Source organism: Ailuropoda melanoleuca, chromosome 17, assembly GCF_002007445.2.
Source record: "Ailuropoda melanoleuca isolate Jingjing chromosome 17, ASM200744v2, whole genome shotgun sequence".
Taxonomy (NCBI): Eukaryota; Metazoa; Chordata; class Mammalia; order Carnivora; family Ursidae; genus Ailuropoda; species Ailuropoda melanoleuca.
Window position 1 is genome coordinate 7,346,970 of NC_048234.1, and position 17,851 is coordinate 7,364,820.

The 17,851-nt window shown below is 50.0% G+C and overlaps 1 protein-coding gene across 6 annotated transcripts in view; it reads left to right on the forward strand.

The window, feature by feature from the left end:
* Positions 1–17,330, forward strand: part of MYOCD (myocardin) — a 132,187-nt gene extending 114,857 nt beyond the window's left edge. For all 6 annotated transcript variants that reach the window (XM_034646966.1, XM_034646967.1, XM_019808624.2 and 3 more), the window contains 5 exons: positions 3,754–4,662; positions 7,020–7,163; positions 8,163–8,294; positions 10,785–10,842; positions 13,452–17,330. In XM_034646966.1, the coding sequence (XP_034502857.1) occupies positions 3,754–4,662; positions 7,020–7,163; positions 8,163–8,294; positions 10,785–10,842; positions 13,452–14,005 (1,797 nt within the window). In that variant the 3' untranslated portion in view covers positions 14,006–17,330. The remainder of the gene's footprint in view (positions 1–3,753; positions 4,663–7,019; positions 7,164–8,162; positions 8,295–10,784; positions 10,843–13,451) is intronic.
* Positions 17,331–17,851: the final 521 nt, after the last annotated feature.

Genomic DNA, 17,851 nt, shown 5'->3' on the forward strand with positions numbered 1-17,851 from the left:
CCCAAATTATTGACCGGGACCCAGGCCGTGCACCCTTGTTTTATAGAGATCTTAGGGATGTGGGCTTCTTCTTTAAAGATTTTATTTATTTATTTGAGAGAGAGAGACAGACAGACAGCAAGAAACGGAACATAAGCAGGGGAGTGGGAGAGGAAGAAGCAGGCTCCCAGCAGAGAAGCCCGATGAGGGACTCCTTTCCGGAATGCTGTGACCACGCCCTAATCCGAAGACAGGCGCTTAATGACTGCGCCACCCAGGTGCCCCGGGTTGTGGGCTTCTTGATTTTTCAGCCTGCCTTCTGGGGGAGGGGCCTGCCGCGCGGATACTCAGGCAACCCTGTTTGGGTAGAGTCTCCGTGTCCCCTGCAAGGGGGGATGGGGATGGGCACCCTGTGAGCCGGTATTTCTGGGCTTTTGTCCTCTAGCGGCTTTCCCTGGCGGTTTGCTGTGCCTCTTCTGAGAGTCAGAGCAGCATCGGCCAAATTTCAGCCTCCGTCTCAGAACAGAGGGATCGCGGACCATTCTACACTGATGTTCTGGCCACTTTAACTCTGTTTCTGTTGGTGCTGCTCAACCCTGCAGCATCCCGGGCTGTGCGCCCCACACCCGGCGTCCCAGCCCTCACTTCCAGGGCTGGCACGTCTCTGTCCTTTGTGTTTCTAAAACCGGCAGCCGCCAGCTGCCCCGCGCGCACTCCAGAGCTCCCGGTCGCAGTCTGGATCCAGTGAGCACACTGGAGTTCCGGAGCTCCTTTTCAGTCTGGTCGCGCGCACTCCCGGCTCATGGTCTCAGTCTGCTGTCTCGAGGGTGCGGGTCCGCGGTCCGCCCGCTCCCCCGTGCAGGTGGTTACCGCTTCCCAGCGCCCAGACACGGTGGCTCCCTCCCCCTTCCGTTTATCTTCCGATATCTGTGCGCAGTTTCACGGTTCCCCGCTTTGTACCTCAATACTCAGTGCTGGAGATGTTCATTTGTAGAGATCCAGATGTATCTTCCTGCGTCTCAGGCTGATTCCGTGGATGTTCCTGCTGGTCCTGGTACCTATCCAGCTCAACTCAGGGGACCGGCTGAAAAAGGGGTCCCCTACTCCTCCGCCATCTTAACTCCTCCCCAAGCATCTGACTCTTAATCTCAGGTCTTGATGTCAGGGTTGTGAGTTCAAGCCCTGTGTTGGGCATGGAACCTACTTTTAAAAACAACAACAAAAAAACAAAAACTAAAGTTCTTCCCAGAGAATACACGTTGTAAAAATTTCTGTCCTGAATGTTCGTGCCAATCTACTGTCAGGCGCAGTGGGCTGAGGCAACCTTTATCAAGCATGACATACACACCGGATCACCTGGGGCTCTGGGTAAAATGCAGGTTCTCATTCAGTAGGTGTGGGGAGGAGGCCTGAGTGTCTGCATTCCTGACACACTCCCAGATCCGGTCGGAGCTGGTGGTCCAAGGACCGCGCTTGGAACGGCAAGGTATTCAGGAGCTGGAACTCTCTTAAAAAACATTTTTATTTGTTTATTTTTGCTGTTACTTCACTAACAGAAAGTGTTCTTAATTCCTTGGTCAATTTCGTGAATGCAAAAATCTGTCTATATTTATTTTATTTGGATTACTAATGCCGGTACGTGTCCATTATTGGCCATTTTTTTAAAAATGTATCTTTTATGGGCACCTGGGTGGCTCATTTGGTGAAGCGTCTGCCTTCAGCTCAGGTCCTGATCCCAGGGTCCTGGGATCGAGTCCCGTGTCGGGCTCCCTGCTCAGCGGGGAGTCTGCTTCTCCCTCTCTCCCTCTGCTCCTCTCCCCTGCTTGTGCTCTCCCTCTTTCTTGCTCTCTCTCAAATAAATACATACAAATGCATCTTTGGTTTGTGAAGAGTTGGACCATGCCCATTACTCTATTGGGGTGTTGGGTTATTTTGGGGGTTTGTTAAAGTACACTTGGTACATCGAGCTTACTAACGGTTGATTATTTGTCCTGCGGTTATTTTTGTCTGAGACTGCTATCTGCATTTGCATTTTCTTTTTGGTGGTTTTGACTTATAGGGGTTTTTGATTTTTGTTGTCAGTATTTTTAGGATCGCTTTCTTTGCTTTTGGGCTCAAAAGATCTTTCCCTACAGAATATCAGAAAAATATTTCCCTATATGTTCTTCTAGCTGTTTTACAGAATTATTGCCACTTAGATATTTAATGTTCCTGGTTTTAATTACAAAAGTGATATCTTATGTGAAATATTTAGGACCTAGAGATAAGGAGAACCATTGTTAACATTTTAGTCTATCTTTATCCACGTATGTTCATCTGCAAGCACAGGTTTAAATATACATGCACACAAATTTATATAATTCTTAGGAGAAAAGAATCAAGCAATTCAAACTATTTTTCATTTAATAATATACCATAAACAGGGGCACCTGGGTGGCTCAGTCAGTTGAGCATCTGACTTCCGCTCAGGTCGTGACCTCAGGGTCCTGGGATCAAGCCCTAAGTCGGGCTCCCTGCTCAGCGGGGAGTCTGCTTCTCCCTTTGCCCCTCCCCCTGTTCATGTGCTGTCTCTCTCTTTCTCTCTCAAATAATTAAATTTAAAAATCAATAAAAAATAATATAAACAATTTTTCATTGTTGTATATAATATCAGTTTTAAAAATTCAGGTATTCCATCATTCATAGACACTATCATTCATTTAGTTCCCATATTTTTAGGTGTCTGTAGCTTATTGTCTATGAACATTATTTGAAAAATGCAGGGATGAAATCATCCCACATGAATCAGCATAATAACGGCAGATGCTTACACCACACTATCCATTTGCAAGACACTCTTTCAGGCACTTTACAGATGTTAAGCTGTTTTAATCCTCACGAAAACATATAAGGTCGGTATGATGGTCTCCATTTTACAGGAGGGGAACCGAGGCACAGATTGATCTCTGAGCTAGTAAAGGCAAGGTCGGGATTTGACCTGATGGTCTTATGCTGGCACATTCTCTCTCAGTAGATGACTATCATCTAACCAGTTATTAAAATCAGGATGTAAGTGGGGCGCCTGGGGGGCCCTGTCGGTGGAGCCTCTGACTCTTGGTTTTGGCTCAGGCCATGATCTTGGCGTGGTGGAACCAAGCCCCATGTGGGGCTCCACGCTCAGTGGGGAGTCTGCTTAAGATTCTCTCTCTCCCTCTCCTCCCTCCCCTCCCCCTGCTCAGGCTCACTCTCTCTCCATCTCAAATTAATTAATTAATTAAAAAAAAACAGGACATAACTGTTAATGGAGAACCGTGATTCTCAAAACCTGGTCCCAGGGGAGTCTGGACCGTTAAAAATGCACCTGCTCGAGTTGGAGAACCGGGGACAGAAAGAGCCAGGTAGGGAGAGCAGTGACCTAGGAGCAGAAGACCTGGAGCGCCAGCGTCCTTTGGGATGATTGGTTGTCCAGGGATGGCTAAACCCGGCAGAAATCAGTCTTCTCATCTGTAAAATGGGGCGAGGACAAGGGTGGGGGTTGGAAGCTCGTAGAGTTGACTACCTCTGTGGTTCCTGGGGGCTATCCCTTTCTAAGATTCTGGCATCATGAAAAGGAACAAAAAAAACCATGGTGCAAAGACCTATTGATACCAAGGGGAGGGGAGAGAATTGTAAGCAAGTGACAGAAAAGCGGATGTTGTAAAATTCCACCTGTGATGTTTTAAAGCTCATGGAATACTTTTTTTTTTTTTTAAGATTGCCCTTAACCAGCACACTAACCACGCCTGGTTTCTGTAGGTCTCGGAACTAAGACAGCAGCTTCGAATCCGGGGCCTGCCGGTGTCAGGCACCAAGACCGCCCTCATGGACCGGCTGCGGCCCTTCCAGGACTGTTCGGGGAACCCCGTGGCCAACTTCGGGGACATCACGACGGTCACTTTCCCCGTGACGCCCAGCGGCGCGCTGCCCGGCTACCAGTCCTCCCCGTCCACCGGCGCCTTGTCCAACGGCTTCTATCACTTCGGCAGCACCAGCTCCAGCCCCCCGATCTCGCCCGCCTCGTCCGACCTGTCCGGGGCCGGGTCCCTGCCCGACACCTTCCACGACGCGTCCCCGTCCCTCTGCCTGCACCCGTCCCCGGTCCACGCGTGCGCCGACGACAGCCTCCTGAGCAGCCTGAACGGGGGCGTCCTGGCCCCGGAGCCGGACGGGCTGGACTCAGAGAAGGACAAGATGCTGGTGGAGAAGCAGAAGGTGATCAACGAGCTCACCTGGAAGCTGCAGCAGGAGCAGCGGCACGTGGAGGAACTGCGCATGCAGCTACAGGAGCAGAGGCGACACAGCTGCCCCGAGGAGCCGCCGCCCTTCCTGGCCGTCCCTGTCAAGCAGGAGGACGCGGCGCCCAGCTGCCCCTTCGCGCCGCAGCCGAGACCCGGGAAGAGACCAGGCGGCAGCTCAGAGGCCCCTGCGCAGGCCTGTGATGCAGCGGGGCGCCGGGCCCCGGGCCGCAGCGACGCGCTGCCCTCCACGTTCCTCAGCCCCCAGTGCTCCCCCCAGCACTCGCCGCTGGGGGCCGTCAAAAGCCCGCAGCACATCAGTTTGCCCCCCTCACCCAACAACCATTACTTCGTCCCCTCCTCTTCGGGCGCCCCAGGGGAAGGGCACGGGGTCGCCTCACCTGCCAGCAGCCAGGTGTGTGCTGCACAGGTAAGAACTACCCCCCCCAGCACCCCGTTTTCTGGAAGGGGTGGGGGGTTGGCAAAGGCTCAAGAGGGAACACTGGAAGTTGTCATAGGAAGGGTTTGCCAGAAGCCCAAAAGCAGCTTCTGCTCTGGACGGTGGACTGGACTCTCTTCTGTGAGATTGAGGTTGACAAAATTGTTGTGTGAAAGGCTAGATAATGAATATTTTGCCTTTGTGGGCCTATGATGCCTGTGTCACAACCACTCAACAGGACCCTTGTATCATGAACACAGACATCCACAGCTTGGAAAGGAATGCACATGGCTGGGCTCCAATAAAACTTTATTTATAAAAGCAGGTGATGGGCCACATTGCCAAGCCCCCTTTTCAGGACTCCTTGGCGTAAAGCCTTACCATAGGCCAAACCAATTCATTGAGAGAGCCAAAGGGAAGTTACGGGACCTTACTGTTCTCTCCATGCAATGGTCTGCATAGTGCAAATATTTACTGAGCACCTACTATGTGCCAGCCCCCATTCTGGTGTCTGGGGATGAGGGATGAGCTAACCAGACAAAAATCCCTCTTCTCATGGAAAGACAGACAGTAAATAAAATAAACACGTGAAATATATGATGTGTCAGAAGATGACAGATCTTTTTTTAAGGATTTTATTTATTTGAAAGAGAGAGATAGCAAGGGAGAGCACAAGCAGGGGGGAGAGGGAGAAGCAGGCTCCCCAGTGAGCAGGGAGCCCAATGCAGGACTCAGTCCCAGCATCCTGGGATCATGACCTGAGCTGAAGGCAGATGCTTCACCGACTGAGCCCCCCAGACGCCCCTAGAGGATGATCGATGTTATGATGGAGAAAAAGCAGGGAGGAGTGGGGATGGAGCCTTTGCAAGTTTGCAACTTTAAGTCAAAGATCCGGGGCCATTTGAGCAAATCTTTGTAGGAGGTAAGGGAGAAAGCCTCGTGAATAGTTGGGGTGAAGGCTTTGCAGGCGAAGGAAGAATACCAAGGCCAAGGGCCCCGAGGTGTGAGTTGTGTGTGGAATACTCAGGGACCAGAAGGAAGACCAGTGTGGCTGGAGCTGAATGACAGGCGGTTGTAGAGACGGCTTAGGGCAGTAACTAGTTCAAAGACGCGACCAAGGTGACCGTCAGAGACTTTCCTTGTCCATGAAGCTAAAAAATCATTAGGAAAGTCTATCTAAGGCTATCTGAGAAAGAAAATTATATCATCGAAAGTTCTGAAATCTACCTTATGAGAAAGGAAATAGGAAGAAAACCCACGTGATTGGATCCTGCCACGTGACCAGTATTAAGACGCATGCCTCTGAGTAATCTCGTTAATTGTCTCAACCTCATGAGCTCCAATTCTTTATTCTTTACTTGCCATGGAAGAAAGTGAAGCTTAAGGAGGTTAACCCACGAGGCCAGACTCACAGAAACCCAGGGTTATCTGATTCTAAAGTGCACGCCCTTTTCCCGCTGAATGTTCTCTAACCTGGGAGCGTGGGGATATGGGAATGGGAATGGAAATATGTTTTTACACAGCCCAGAACAGCACATTCAGGTGAATGGTGCCCACTTTGGAGTGGGTGCTCTGGGAGGGGCTGGGGTTTCACATGGATTATCCTCACCGCTGACGATGTTTACTCAGTGCACGGTGTCCTAGGCAACAAAGGTGAAAAAGGTTCTGGAAACACAGTTCTGGACCCTTCGAGCATTCTGACCACGTGGATACTCTCCAGAAGAACTAACATTTGTGCAGGGGCTCATAGTTTACAAAGCTCTCTTTGAGGACATGAATAATTACACGATAAAAAGATAAAGAACAGTATACAATGACCTTCCTGATCGATGCTTCTGGCAACACATGTTGCACGACGTGTTGGGGAGGGCGGGGAAAGCAGATTGGTCATGAAGGGCTAGAAAGGTCCAGAAAGGTCTTCTTGGCGGGGGGAGGTGTCCAGGAAGTTTTTGCAAAGAGGTTGGACTCAATGAGAAGTGTAACGTTAAAAAACGAGAGTCAGGGAAAGAACATTCCATGTGGGAAAAGATAGAGAGGTACAATGCACAGAGCATGCTGAGGGAAGCGTGGAAAGAGATTAATAGAATACAAGGCTTTGAAGGAAATGGTACCTGGCCCAGAGCGTCTCGAACACTGGTTACAGGTGGAGACCCGATGCTGTGGAAGCGTGGGAGCCATGGAAGGTTTTTGAGCGATGGGTGACGCGTACAAAGGCAGATTTGAGACTTTGATATTGGGATCTAGGGAGACTTGAACAGAGAAGACACCAGGGCAGGGGCCAGGAGTGTCAGTAAAAGCTCTCAAGTATGCTGCTGGAGGCCACCTCATTCATTGTTTCTTCCCCCCAGAACTCAGGGGTCCATGACAGCCACCCTGCAAGCTTCTCTCCCCAGCCCTCCAGCCTCCACCCCCCTTTCTCTGGAGCCCAGGCAGACAGCAGTCATGGTGCTGGCGGCACCCCTCGTCCCAAAAGCCCAGGGGTCCAGCAAAAGGTAGGCACCTGGAAAAAAGATTTAAATTTTGCCTCTTTCCCTCTTCTGTGCCCCCGTCCTCCAAATGAGGAGGTTCAAAGGCAGAAATAAGTGACATTTTAGATAAAAACAGATCCACTGGAAACAGCCTGACATGGATGTACAGGTAGAAGTTAGGGTGTTCCGAGGAGCCATTGCCCGGGGTCATCCTGGAAATCGCGAGGACTAACAGGAGCGTGGTCTGCTTGTGAAACAACACGGCAAACACACCAGTTTCCGTGGAGCCGAAGACTGAAATAGAGGCACGTGGGGAAATAATGCACGAGAAAGAGGAAGGTATGCGGAGCTGTAGAAAGGTCTAGAAAGGTGCAGAGAGTTCGAGTCACGGTGCAGTCTCAGTGGAAAAAGGAAGAGGTGATACATACCGGCAGGTGGAAATCAGAGATGGGAGGGAGCTGGGATAAGGGGAGTTCCAAGGACTAATGAAGAGGTGATAAGAAGGAGACCGACAAAAGGGCCAATGACAAGCGCTATGAGCCGCAAGGACGGGCAGGATGTCCTTTGGGGACAGAGACGTGAGATGGCCCTGGCATTCCATAGAACACTCACAGCACGAGGCTGGTTCCTACAGAGATACGCCCGCAAGGGCTCCACCTTTCTGCAAACGCACCTGGTTAGGAATGAAATGCCCTGGGGGGTGAGGATAAAGTACTCTGGGAATTCTGGGGGTGATGGACTTTTTCATATTGCACTGGACTCCTACTTTATTTGGTGTTCTCCTAACCGGAGAGGGTTCATCCTGGAGGGGAAATGAATCTGCAAGGTTCCCATCCTAACGTGCCTCCGGATATGGGCTACGTGTACTATTGTCAACCTATTGGCGTTGTTTTCTAGACCCTAGCAGTTTTTTGTTCCCCCTTAAATCAATTTTTCCAAACTCGAGCCTGGAGTTAATGAAACAGAAGCCGTACCGTTTCTGACCCCACAAGTTGACTCTCTCTCTGCCTTGTACCCCCACAGAGGGCTGGTTTACACTCTTCTTCTGAGAAGACAGGGCCCAAGTTTTCCATTCCATCCCCAACTTTCTCCAAGTCAACTTCAGCAGTTCCAGAGATAACCCAGCCTCCGTCCTATGAAGATGCCCTGAAGCAGGTAACTCGGCGAGATTTGTTCTCTGTGGGGAAGCGGGTTGCCTAGACAGACGTCGTTTTTCATTACTGACCTTCGTGCGGTTTGCAGCTGCTGACATTGAGTGCATCGGGAGCCCCTCGGTGAGAACGAGCCAAGTGTCTAGATGCTAATTGCATAAAGGTGATGGCTGTACGTAGCAGGTAGAGAAGAGGGGGTGCTGGGCACCCAGGTGCCTGGATTTAATGCCAGCAGCCAGCGGCCATTCTCACTAAAGTTGGACAAGCGCTCAACTTGTCTCATGTGAAATAGGGTCCATGTCTACTTTGCAAGGATTCTAGGGAGTGTAGCATCTATGACCTTGTCCAGGCACGGAGTAGGTTTTCAAATACAGGAGAGCGGTTGTCAGGGTGATACTTTGTACAAGGTTCTTGTTAGTTTCCGAATTCAGTGATCCCGGCAAAGTATTGCTGACCGTGATCGTGGAGGTTTGTCTTATGCCCTGCTGTCGTTTATGTTGGGAAATGTTCCAAATAAAAAGTAAAAACCAAAGAAAGGAAGGGGGCGCCTGGGTGGCACAGCGGTTAAGCGTCTGCCTTCGGCTCAGGGCGTGATCCCGGAGTTGTGGGATCGAGCCCCACCAGGCTCTTTCACTATGAGCCTGCTTCTTCCTCTCCCACTCCCCCTGCTTGTGTTCCCTCTCTCGCTGGCTGTCTCTATCTCTGTCAAATAAATAAAATAAAATCTTTAAAAAAAAAAAAAAGAAAGGAAAGCAGTGAATGATCATATATTTCAAACGGTCTGAGCTTGGGTAAGATATCAGATGGCCCTTTGCATGAGCCCAACCTCGCAAGGAAGATCTAGGTCGGCTTTGGCGTGCTGGCGTCCCCCAGATCAAATCAGCTTGCAGTGAAGTCTCATGTGGCTTAAAGAGTATTTTTAAATGTCGGGAGATTTTAGGCGAAGAGTGGCCTTTCTCATTTCTTAAACACTAGAGGGTCTCGCAATAATGGGGCTACTTTCTGAGAGGGGACGGTTGCCTGAAAAAAAGTATTCTCTTCCTCCTTGAACCACAGCATAGGGTCGCATCTTACCCCTCTTTCTTGTTCTCTGTTCGGCTCATTTACGTTACCTGCCAGACCCTGTGGACATCTGATGCCTTCTGGACTGGCAGGTGACTCACTCTGAGCAGTGCTCCCCTCCGTACTGATTACTGATGCCTTTGTGTATCGGGAGTGGGCTCTCAAGGGAGTGAGATAGGTACGGGCCTGTGTCCTCCCCGTTTTCTGCCCCTGGTATCTGTAAGCTTCCACGGATCCTTTGTGCTTTCAAAAGAAAAGGAAAAGGTCTACCCAAGTGGATTTCCCTAACAAGACTCTAGCGTATGACTCAGATGAGCCAGAGGGAAGGAGTGTCTGCCCTACAGGCATCAACACGTACCAAGGGCTCTTTCCACGAGGAACAAGGAAGGCCCGAGCCACATGCTGGGGCCACAACCCCAGCCCCCAAACAGGAGGCAGACCCAGGTCGCTTCAAAGTGAGGAGGATGGCTATACGCTGTGTGTTAGGAAGCCCTGTTCTTGGGATGGAAGCCTCTCACTCGGAAGGACTCTCCTGGGGAGCAGTCTCTCTTCTTCTCCCCTTCTCCGTGCTAGATTTTTTCACTTGGGAGTTTTCCCATCCGTGATGAGCCCTGAGCTTTAATCACGCGGTCAGCCGGTTGTAGTCCTGTGTATAGCAGCGGTATTCACAGTGGAAGCGACCCCAGTGGCCGTCGACGGATGAATGGTTAATCAAAGTGTGGTGAATACATACAGTTAATGCTAGTCATTTTTTTAAAAGATTTTATTTATGTATTTGAGAGAGAGAGAACACAAGCAAGGGTAGCAGCAGAGGCAGAGGGAGAAGCAGAAATTCCCGCTGAGCAGGGAGCCCGAGGCGGGACTCAATCCCAGGACCCTGAGATCATGACCTGAGCTGAAGGCAGACGCTTCACCGACTGAGCCTCCCAGGAGCCCCAATACTAGTCGGTCTTAACAAGGAAAGCGATTCTGACACACGGATGAGCCTGGAGGCTATTATAGAGCAAAGTAAACCAGTAATAAAAGGAAATACACTGTGTGAATCCACTTCTGTGAGGTCTCTAGAGTTGCCCGATTCATGGGAACAGAAAGCAGAATGGTAATCGTCAGGGGCTGCTGGGGAGGCGGACGCGGAGTTCATGTTCAATGGGGACAGCGCTGCAGCTGGGGAAGCTGAAAAAGTTCTGGAGACGGATGGTGGGACGGTCACACAATAACACGAGCGTAATGGACTTGATGTCACTGGACCGTATGCTTAAAAATGATAAAGATGGTGAAATATGTGTTGTGTGTATTTTACCGCAATTAAGGACAAAACCCACCTTAACCAAACCTGGTTCGAAACAGCGGTAGGGCTGCGTCTCACCATCTCCCACGGAAGAGAGGGCCAACCTTCTCACTTCTCTGTTCTCTTCTGCTTAATTTGCAACAGCAAATGACTCGGAGTCAGCAGATGGATGAGCTCCTGGACGTCCTCATTGAAAGCGGAGGTAAGACTACCCGTGGCTGGCCCCTCGGATTGCTCTGCACCTGCTTGTGCGCTGGGGAGCAAACGCTTAGGACCAAGGTCAGGTGCTCACAGCGGGTCAAGCGTCCCTTCAGGTGAGCCCGCAGGCCACGCTGGGGCAGGGGACAGAAGGCACAGTGGGTGACTCTTCCCTGACTTTGTCCCTCTGTGCTGGGTGCTCGCTCAGCAGTCCTTTTACCGGTCGGTGTCCTCAACTCAGTCCCTGTTTCCCTAAGTGTTTTCCCTTGCGAGTCCATTTTTCTCTGCCTTTTAATCCCAATCTCCCTATCCTCTTAATAATAATAAGACAGCAGACAAAGCAGGTTTTATGCTACCGACTCGAAACGAAATTCAATTAGTGCTCTCCCGCTGGGTGGTCCATTCACACTTAGATGTCATTCCAGCTTGCGACCAAAAAAAAAAAAAAATCAATATGTTCTTTTTGCCTCCTTTTTAGTCATTCATTTATTTTTTCAAAATTACATGGTATGTGCCCAGAATCTGAAACCACACAGACGAATAAGATCGGGTAAGGAGAACATGTAGATAGAAAAAAACAAAAAACAACCCTCAAGTCTTAGTGTCTCGATAATAACATCGAAAGTTCGGAGAAGGAGTGGCCAGGTGTTGTACTGGGGTCAGTGCTGCTCTTGACCAAGTCCTCACCTTTGTGGAGCTTAGAGTCTGGAAAGGCAGAATGCACAACAGGAAGAGGACACGCAATTCCTCTCTTGTAACAAGAGGAAGAAGGAAAAGATGGGTGTGTATCTTTATACGTTTCGCGATGGAAAGAGGAGAGGGTGATATCAGACATCCTTATATGTTTTTAAAGATTTTATTTATTTAGGAGAGAGAGAGAGCAGGGAGAGGAGCAGAGGGAGAGGGAGAGGGACAAGCAGACTCCCTGCTGAGGGCAGAGCCCAACCTGGGGCCCCATCTCACGACCTTGAGATCAGGACCTGAGCCGAAACCAAGAGTCGGACTCCCAACCGGCTGAGCCACCAGGCACCGCAAAGACACCCTTATATTTTTAATGAACTGTGTGGCCAGGTCAGCAAAGGTAAGGGTGCAGGAGGGGAGCACGGGAGATTTGAGGACAGAAGAGTCATCCGAGGACAGTTATAAATCAATCACGAATGAATTTTCTGGAGTAGGGTATATCACAGTAGGAGGCTAGGCTATATTAAGTGCCGTCAGTAGGTTTGTTATCACAAATCTACAGTGAGGCCAGTCAGCTCCACTGTGTCATTTTTCTCTTGCAACCAAGATTCATCCAGGTGTGGGTTTTTTTTTAAAGATATTATTTATTTATTTATTTATTTGAAAGAGAGAGTGAGAGGGAGCATGAGCGGGGTTAGGGGCAGATGTTGAGGGAGAAGCAGGCTCCTCGCTGAGCAGGGAGCCCGATGTGGGACTCGATCCGAGGACCCTGGGATCATGACCTGAGTCGAAGGCAGACGCTTCACTGACTGAGCTCCCCAGGCGTCCCTAAAATTAGATTTAATAATAAAAGCTATTGCTACTTCCTTTGAGAATTGGAAAGTAAAGATACTAAAGTCAAATTATTATTTCCCAAGGTGTGGTTAATCCAGAATATTAAAAAAACGGCCATAGAGGTCATGAAGTCCATGTGTATAATATTTAAAATTAGGGGGTGCCTGGGTGGAGGGTTTTGCCAAGGGAGTATGGTGCAAGGAGAAAAAAACAAGGAGCTTGAGAATATTTCTAAGACAGTAGCCACAGTAGAGCAGAGAATATCTATCAGCTGGACGGGGCAAGAAGTGGGAGCCAACGGGGTGATGGGTGGAGAAAGCAGTGGAGTTAGTAGGCTGGAGTGACCCCAGCTGGCTGAGAAACTTGTCCCGGCATACTTCATACATGAACTAGAGGGAGGGGAGTGGATGGAGAGAGAGCGAGAGAGTTTGTGTGACATTGAGCTTTCAGGGGGATGCAGAATTTGGGGGTGACGGGGTTCAGGGTGTCCCACAGAGTGGGAATGGAGGGACCACCGGAGTTGGGCGGGGGGAAAGGGCGTCAAGGCCGCGAGAGGCCACTGGACAGTCAGGTCACTTCCCAGGATGCTGACGTCGCAGGGAAGGACAAGAGCTGAAGTGGGAAAGGCAGTGAACTGGGGGATAGAGTTTAGAGTTTTCAGCGGATGCGGGAGAGGGACCAGGAGCCCCGGGTGTGGGGCGGGGGAGCGGACAGACCCTCAGAACCACTGAGGGGGGCTATCGGGAGGATACCGAGCAATAACCACACAGTGACAGTGGCATGGCAGCCGGGGACTCCTCTTCTGACCCCGAAGTAAACCAGTTCCAAGCAGGGGTGAGGAGGATGCACTATCCTCGGGGGACAGCCAGGTGTCAGTGAAGGAGCAGGTCCCCGATCAGAGTGGAAGTTCCAGAAAGAAAGGGTGTGGGGAGAGGCCAGGGAGAAGAACCGGACACGGACCGGGCTCTTTAAGGGTGAGACTGGGTGATACCCAGAGAAGCACAACCATCTCGTGTCTGAGTGTGACTCCTTCACCCCAAAGATCCCTAGTGCGGAGGCCGAAGGGGTTTAACAATGCCCACTGTGTTTTGCCCGCAGAAATGCCAGCTGATGTTAGAGAGGATCATTCGTGTCTTCAGAAAGTCCCCAAGATACCCGGGTCTTCCCGAAGTTCTCCTGCTGCCCTCCCCAAACCCTCGTCTTCGGGGGGCCAGCTCTCCTTCGATCACTATAGCACTGACAGCGATAAGCACCTTGAACTCTTATTGAGTCCCCAGAGCCCCTTAGCAAAGGCGAGCGATGGCGCCCTGCTGAAAGTGGGGAGCGAAGAGCCTCCTTTCGACGGCATCATGGATGGATTCCCCGGGAAGGCTGCAGAAGACCTGTTCAGTGCCCACGAGATCTTGCCGGGCCCCCTGTCCCCGATGCAGACTCAGTTCTCCCCCTCCTCTGTGGACAGCAGCGGGCTGCCGCTGAGCTTCACCGAATCTCCTTGGGAAACCATGGAGTGGCTGGACCTCACTCCGCCAAGCTCCACGCCAAGCTTTAGCTCCCTCGGCACCGGCGGCCCCAGCATCTTTAACATTGATTTCCTGGATGTCACGGATCTCAATCTGAATTCCCCCATGGACCTTCACTTACAGCACTGGTAGGAGGGCTGGCCACAGAGGCGCTAAGGGAGACCAGTGGGAATTCCATGGGGGGGAAGCACACAACCGAAAACACTCCTATCATCCAAAAAGCGGAGGAGGAGGAAAGGTGGAGGAGGGAATTTTCAAAGAAACCGCGGAGACTTCCATGACCGTCAATGAGAGCAAAAAGGAGTCTTGTGATATTGACCGACGTTCAGGAACTGTTAATGATTTCAGCAATGCGTTCAGAAATGTGCATTCTCAGATCAGGAATGCCAAAAAGAGTCTATGGCCATACCACCCTGAACGCGCCCGATCTTGTCTGATCTCGGAAGCTGAGCAGGGTCGGGCCTGGTTAGTACTTGGATGGGAGGAATGCCAAAAAGAGAAAAAAAATTCTTTCACTGCCTTTTCAAACACCAGTATTTTTGTAGCCCCTGGTTTTTCTCAGGCACTGTTCGGGCCTAGTCTCACTTCGTAAGCCTCTCTCGAGGGTTTATTAGACACAGTGCGGAAAGGAAATGGAGCTCTTTCAGAGTAAAGGGAGTGCAGCATAACCATCAGCGTTTCTGGAAGATAGACCCATGGTGGGCACTGCTTCCCATCCTTCCCCTCCCTGTCGTTCAAAATAGAAGTCAGGCCCCACTTCAGTTAGGGTCTTGAGGTAGGAGAGAGGGACAGAACCAATCCATTCCCAGGGAAAGGAAGTCAGCTCGGCCACAAAGCTGCCCCCTTACCCCAGTCCAGGACCCAGGACTCCGTGTGGTCACAGATCACAACAAACCTATCTTTGGTCCAAAGAACCCCACCGAGAATTTCCCTCTTGGTCAACCAGTCGCTAGATCACTCCCGCTGTCTCTGTGGTGATAAGCACCGTGAAACAGCCAAGGACCTTAAAGCGAACAGAACCCAAAACCTCCTGCCATGGAAGGTTCCCCAACACAACCCCCTTTAGTTTCAAAGACGGGAGGTGACCCTGGAAGCAGATGGGAAGACTCGCTCTAGCTTCAGGAAGCCATACCAGAGATCATTCAGACAGTGCTAGAAAACCTTGTTTCACGTGTCGTGAGAATAAATACCATGGGTTCCTACAACAGGATGACCATTTATGGAGGTCCAACTTCTTTGGGGGGGGAGGGGCTTGGGGGTCCACCTCCGTTTCTCTTTCTCCCACTTTTCTTTCAAGATACCAGTCTTTTCCTGCTCCACTTTTGAAACTCTTTCCTTTTTCTGCCCCAACATCAAGAAGACTTCTCCTATCTAACAAGCTTCTGTACTCTTAATAAAGCCATATTTTCAAAAGGTAAAACTCCAGGTTCTCCCAGGGAACACATTCTCCATGTGCATCATTCGCTGCAAAAAAAAAAAAAAAAAGTTGAAAGAATGTCCCTGGGGAAAAAACTGGTGACTTGCCCCATCAGCCCCAAAGCTCGTTCTGCTCTCATTTGATCTAGAGCCATCAGTGATTTGGGTGGTTTTGGGGACATTGGAAATCATGACGTCAAGACAGAGCTGAATGATATTTGCAAGGAGAGAGAATGGCAGGTCCGGGTCGGTGAAAGGAAACGCAGTCACACACGGAAAACAAGGGAAGGAAGAAAGACGATGGTCTCGTGTGCACGCCTCATTACCTCGTGCTTTTGCTGGGCATCAAAACCCTCAAACGGCAGGATGGTCTCTCTCAAGCTCACTGTGGCTCTGCCGGTTCATAGCATTGCATGCTGTAGAAAGGAGCCAAAGCTGGTTGGTTGGTTGGCTTGTTGTTGTTGTTGTTGTTGTTTTTTAATTTAAATCACTAAGGCACTGTTTTCTTCTTTTGTAAAAAAAAAAAAATAGTCACTGTGCACTTACGGAGAAGATAACCAAAAATGTTGTGATGTTTAGAAGTTCTCTTTTTGATAAACCAAAGATTTAGAAGTCATTCCAGTGTGAACTTGTAGACATGTGTGAACACAGAGTGTTTTGGGGGACTGCTACTCTGAAAGCTCGCAGATCGTATGGCGGGGTAGGCATGCGTACGTGTGTAGATATACGCTTGTATATCTCTCTACACGTATGTGTATTTGTGTGTCTCTTGAAAATTCTATACCGAAGCCCTGAGCCCCAATTTGCTGTGAAATGATACTCGGCCTTTCTCGCTGACCCATCGACAGACGACACGTTGCCTCTCTGTGTATGACGAACGGCTCCAGCCCAACGACTCACAGCCATTTGCTCACCGTCAGCGCGCCCATCCAGACAAGGACTATGGATGTGAAAAGACAGGACAGCTTTGCCCTTAGGTGCCGGGAACGGTAAACACCATGTCTCGTAGAACAGCATCCAAGGGACACGAAAACCGTTTTTACATTCCTTGATCTGCAATGAGCTCTCAGAGATCCACACGGTACATTTTTTTTTTTTTTTTTTTTTTTTTGCGTTTTGCTTTTACGCGTGTCATCAGAACCAGAAATCCAGAGGGAAGCATGACCGGTCTTTTCTGGGAAGGTGAAGCTACGTGGAAGAAAATCTTACTAACGCATTCCTCACCTTTGTTTGTCCCTCAGATGTTGACGTTTTGTTTGGATCTTGACGAACCTTGCTGGTCAGTACATTTGTCATGTGTGACGTTGTGCGATTTGTATGTTCTTTTTTCCCCCCTTACTGCCTTTGGAGAACAAACTCGCAGGGTCCCTACTCGGGGTGTTTCTAGTGGAAGGACTACACTTGGTCGGGAGGCCACTGTGCATTTGCCTAGAGACCTTTAGAAGCTATTCGAACACTGATAACCAAGCATCACAGAGCAGACCCCTGGGTTCTTAGTCTCAGCCCCTCCCACAGGCTCCGCACACCGTATTCACTCTGTCCCTCCATAGATCAGATGTGACATTTACGGTATAAATCTAGGGATACCTGGGAGAAACTCGGAGAAGTTGGCTGCACCCAGTGGATCAGACAGACCACGTTAATTCATCTGTCTCCTAGTGGGAGTTGTTATCTTAAGTACTTTTAAACGCTTAGGTGCGTCCTCTTTTCTGGAGATCGATGGGGCCTGGCTAGGAGATGTACAGAGACTTCCGAAGATGGCCGCATTCGAGCTTCTGGATGCTCTTAGAGCCTGGAAGTAACCACGCGTGGTTTTCTCCAGATTCCTGGGGCTCCCGTGGTGGGGCAGGCCCACGGACACGGAGTTTGCGGCCAATCCCACCGCTGCTGCAGCCGTGAGAGTTCAGACTTACTCAACAGAGTCAGAAAACACATCCGTGCAAATGCTCCCGTTAGCGCTTGGTACTAGTAGCCCTGCTTCTAACAGTATTATTGAGACAGCAGCATTCTGATATAAGGAGGAGAGGGAGGAGGGGAGGAATGGAGGGAGGGAGGGGGGAAGGAAGAGAAAGAGAAAAGGAAGGAAGGAAGAAAGGAAAGGAAAGAAGGAGGGAAGGAAGCCGAGAGAGTTTCCCCCTGAATAGCCAAGGGTCTGTGCACTGGTGGTCTTTGCCATTCAAAGACATTTATTTCCAATATGGAAAAACAAAAACAAAAAACAAAACAAAACCCTATCCCAAGCATTCAAGACAGTCCTTTTCAAAATATATTGAAACTCCCTCAGCTCTTCCAGAAACAAATGCCAACCTGGCCGAAAGCTCCCGCATCCAGTTGACTCACCCAATGGGCAATTTCCTGATGTTGGATCTGTGCCAAGCGTACCAATCCTTGGACATCCACTACTAACCTGACGACGTAGCCATGGTTCAGATTCTGTGACTGGGGAGCTGTGGTTCCTACAAGTAAAAACACTGGGAATCTCCCAGTCCTCAAACCAGAAGCTCTGTAGCTCTGATTTAAAAAAAAAATAAGAGGGGAGGTGGTCTTCATTTTTCCAGAAGG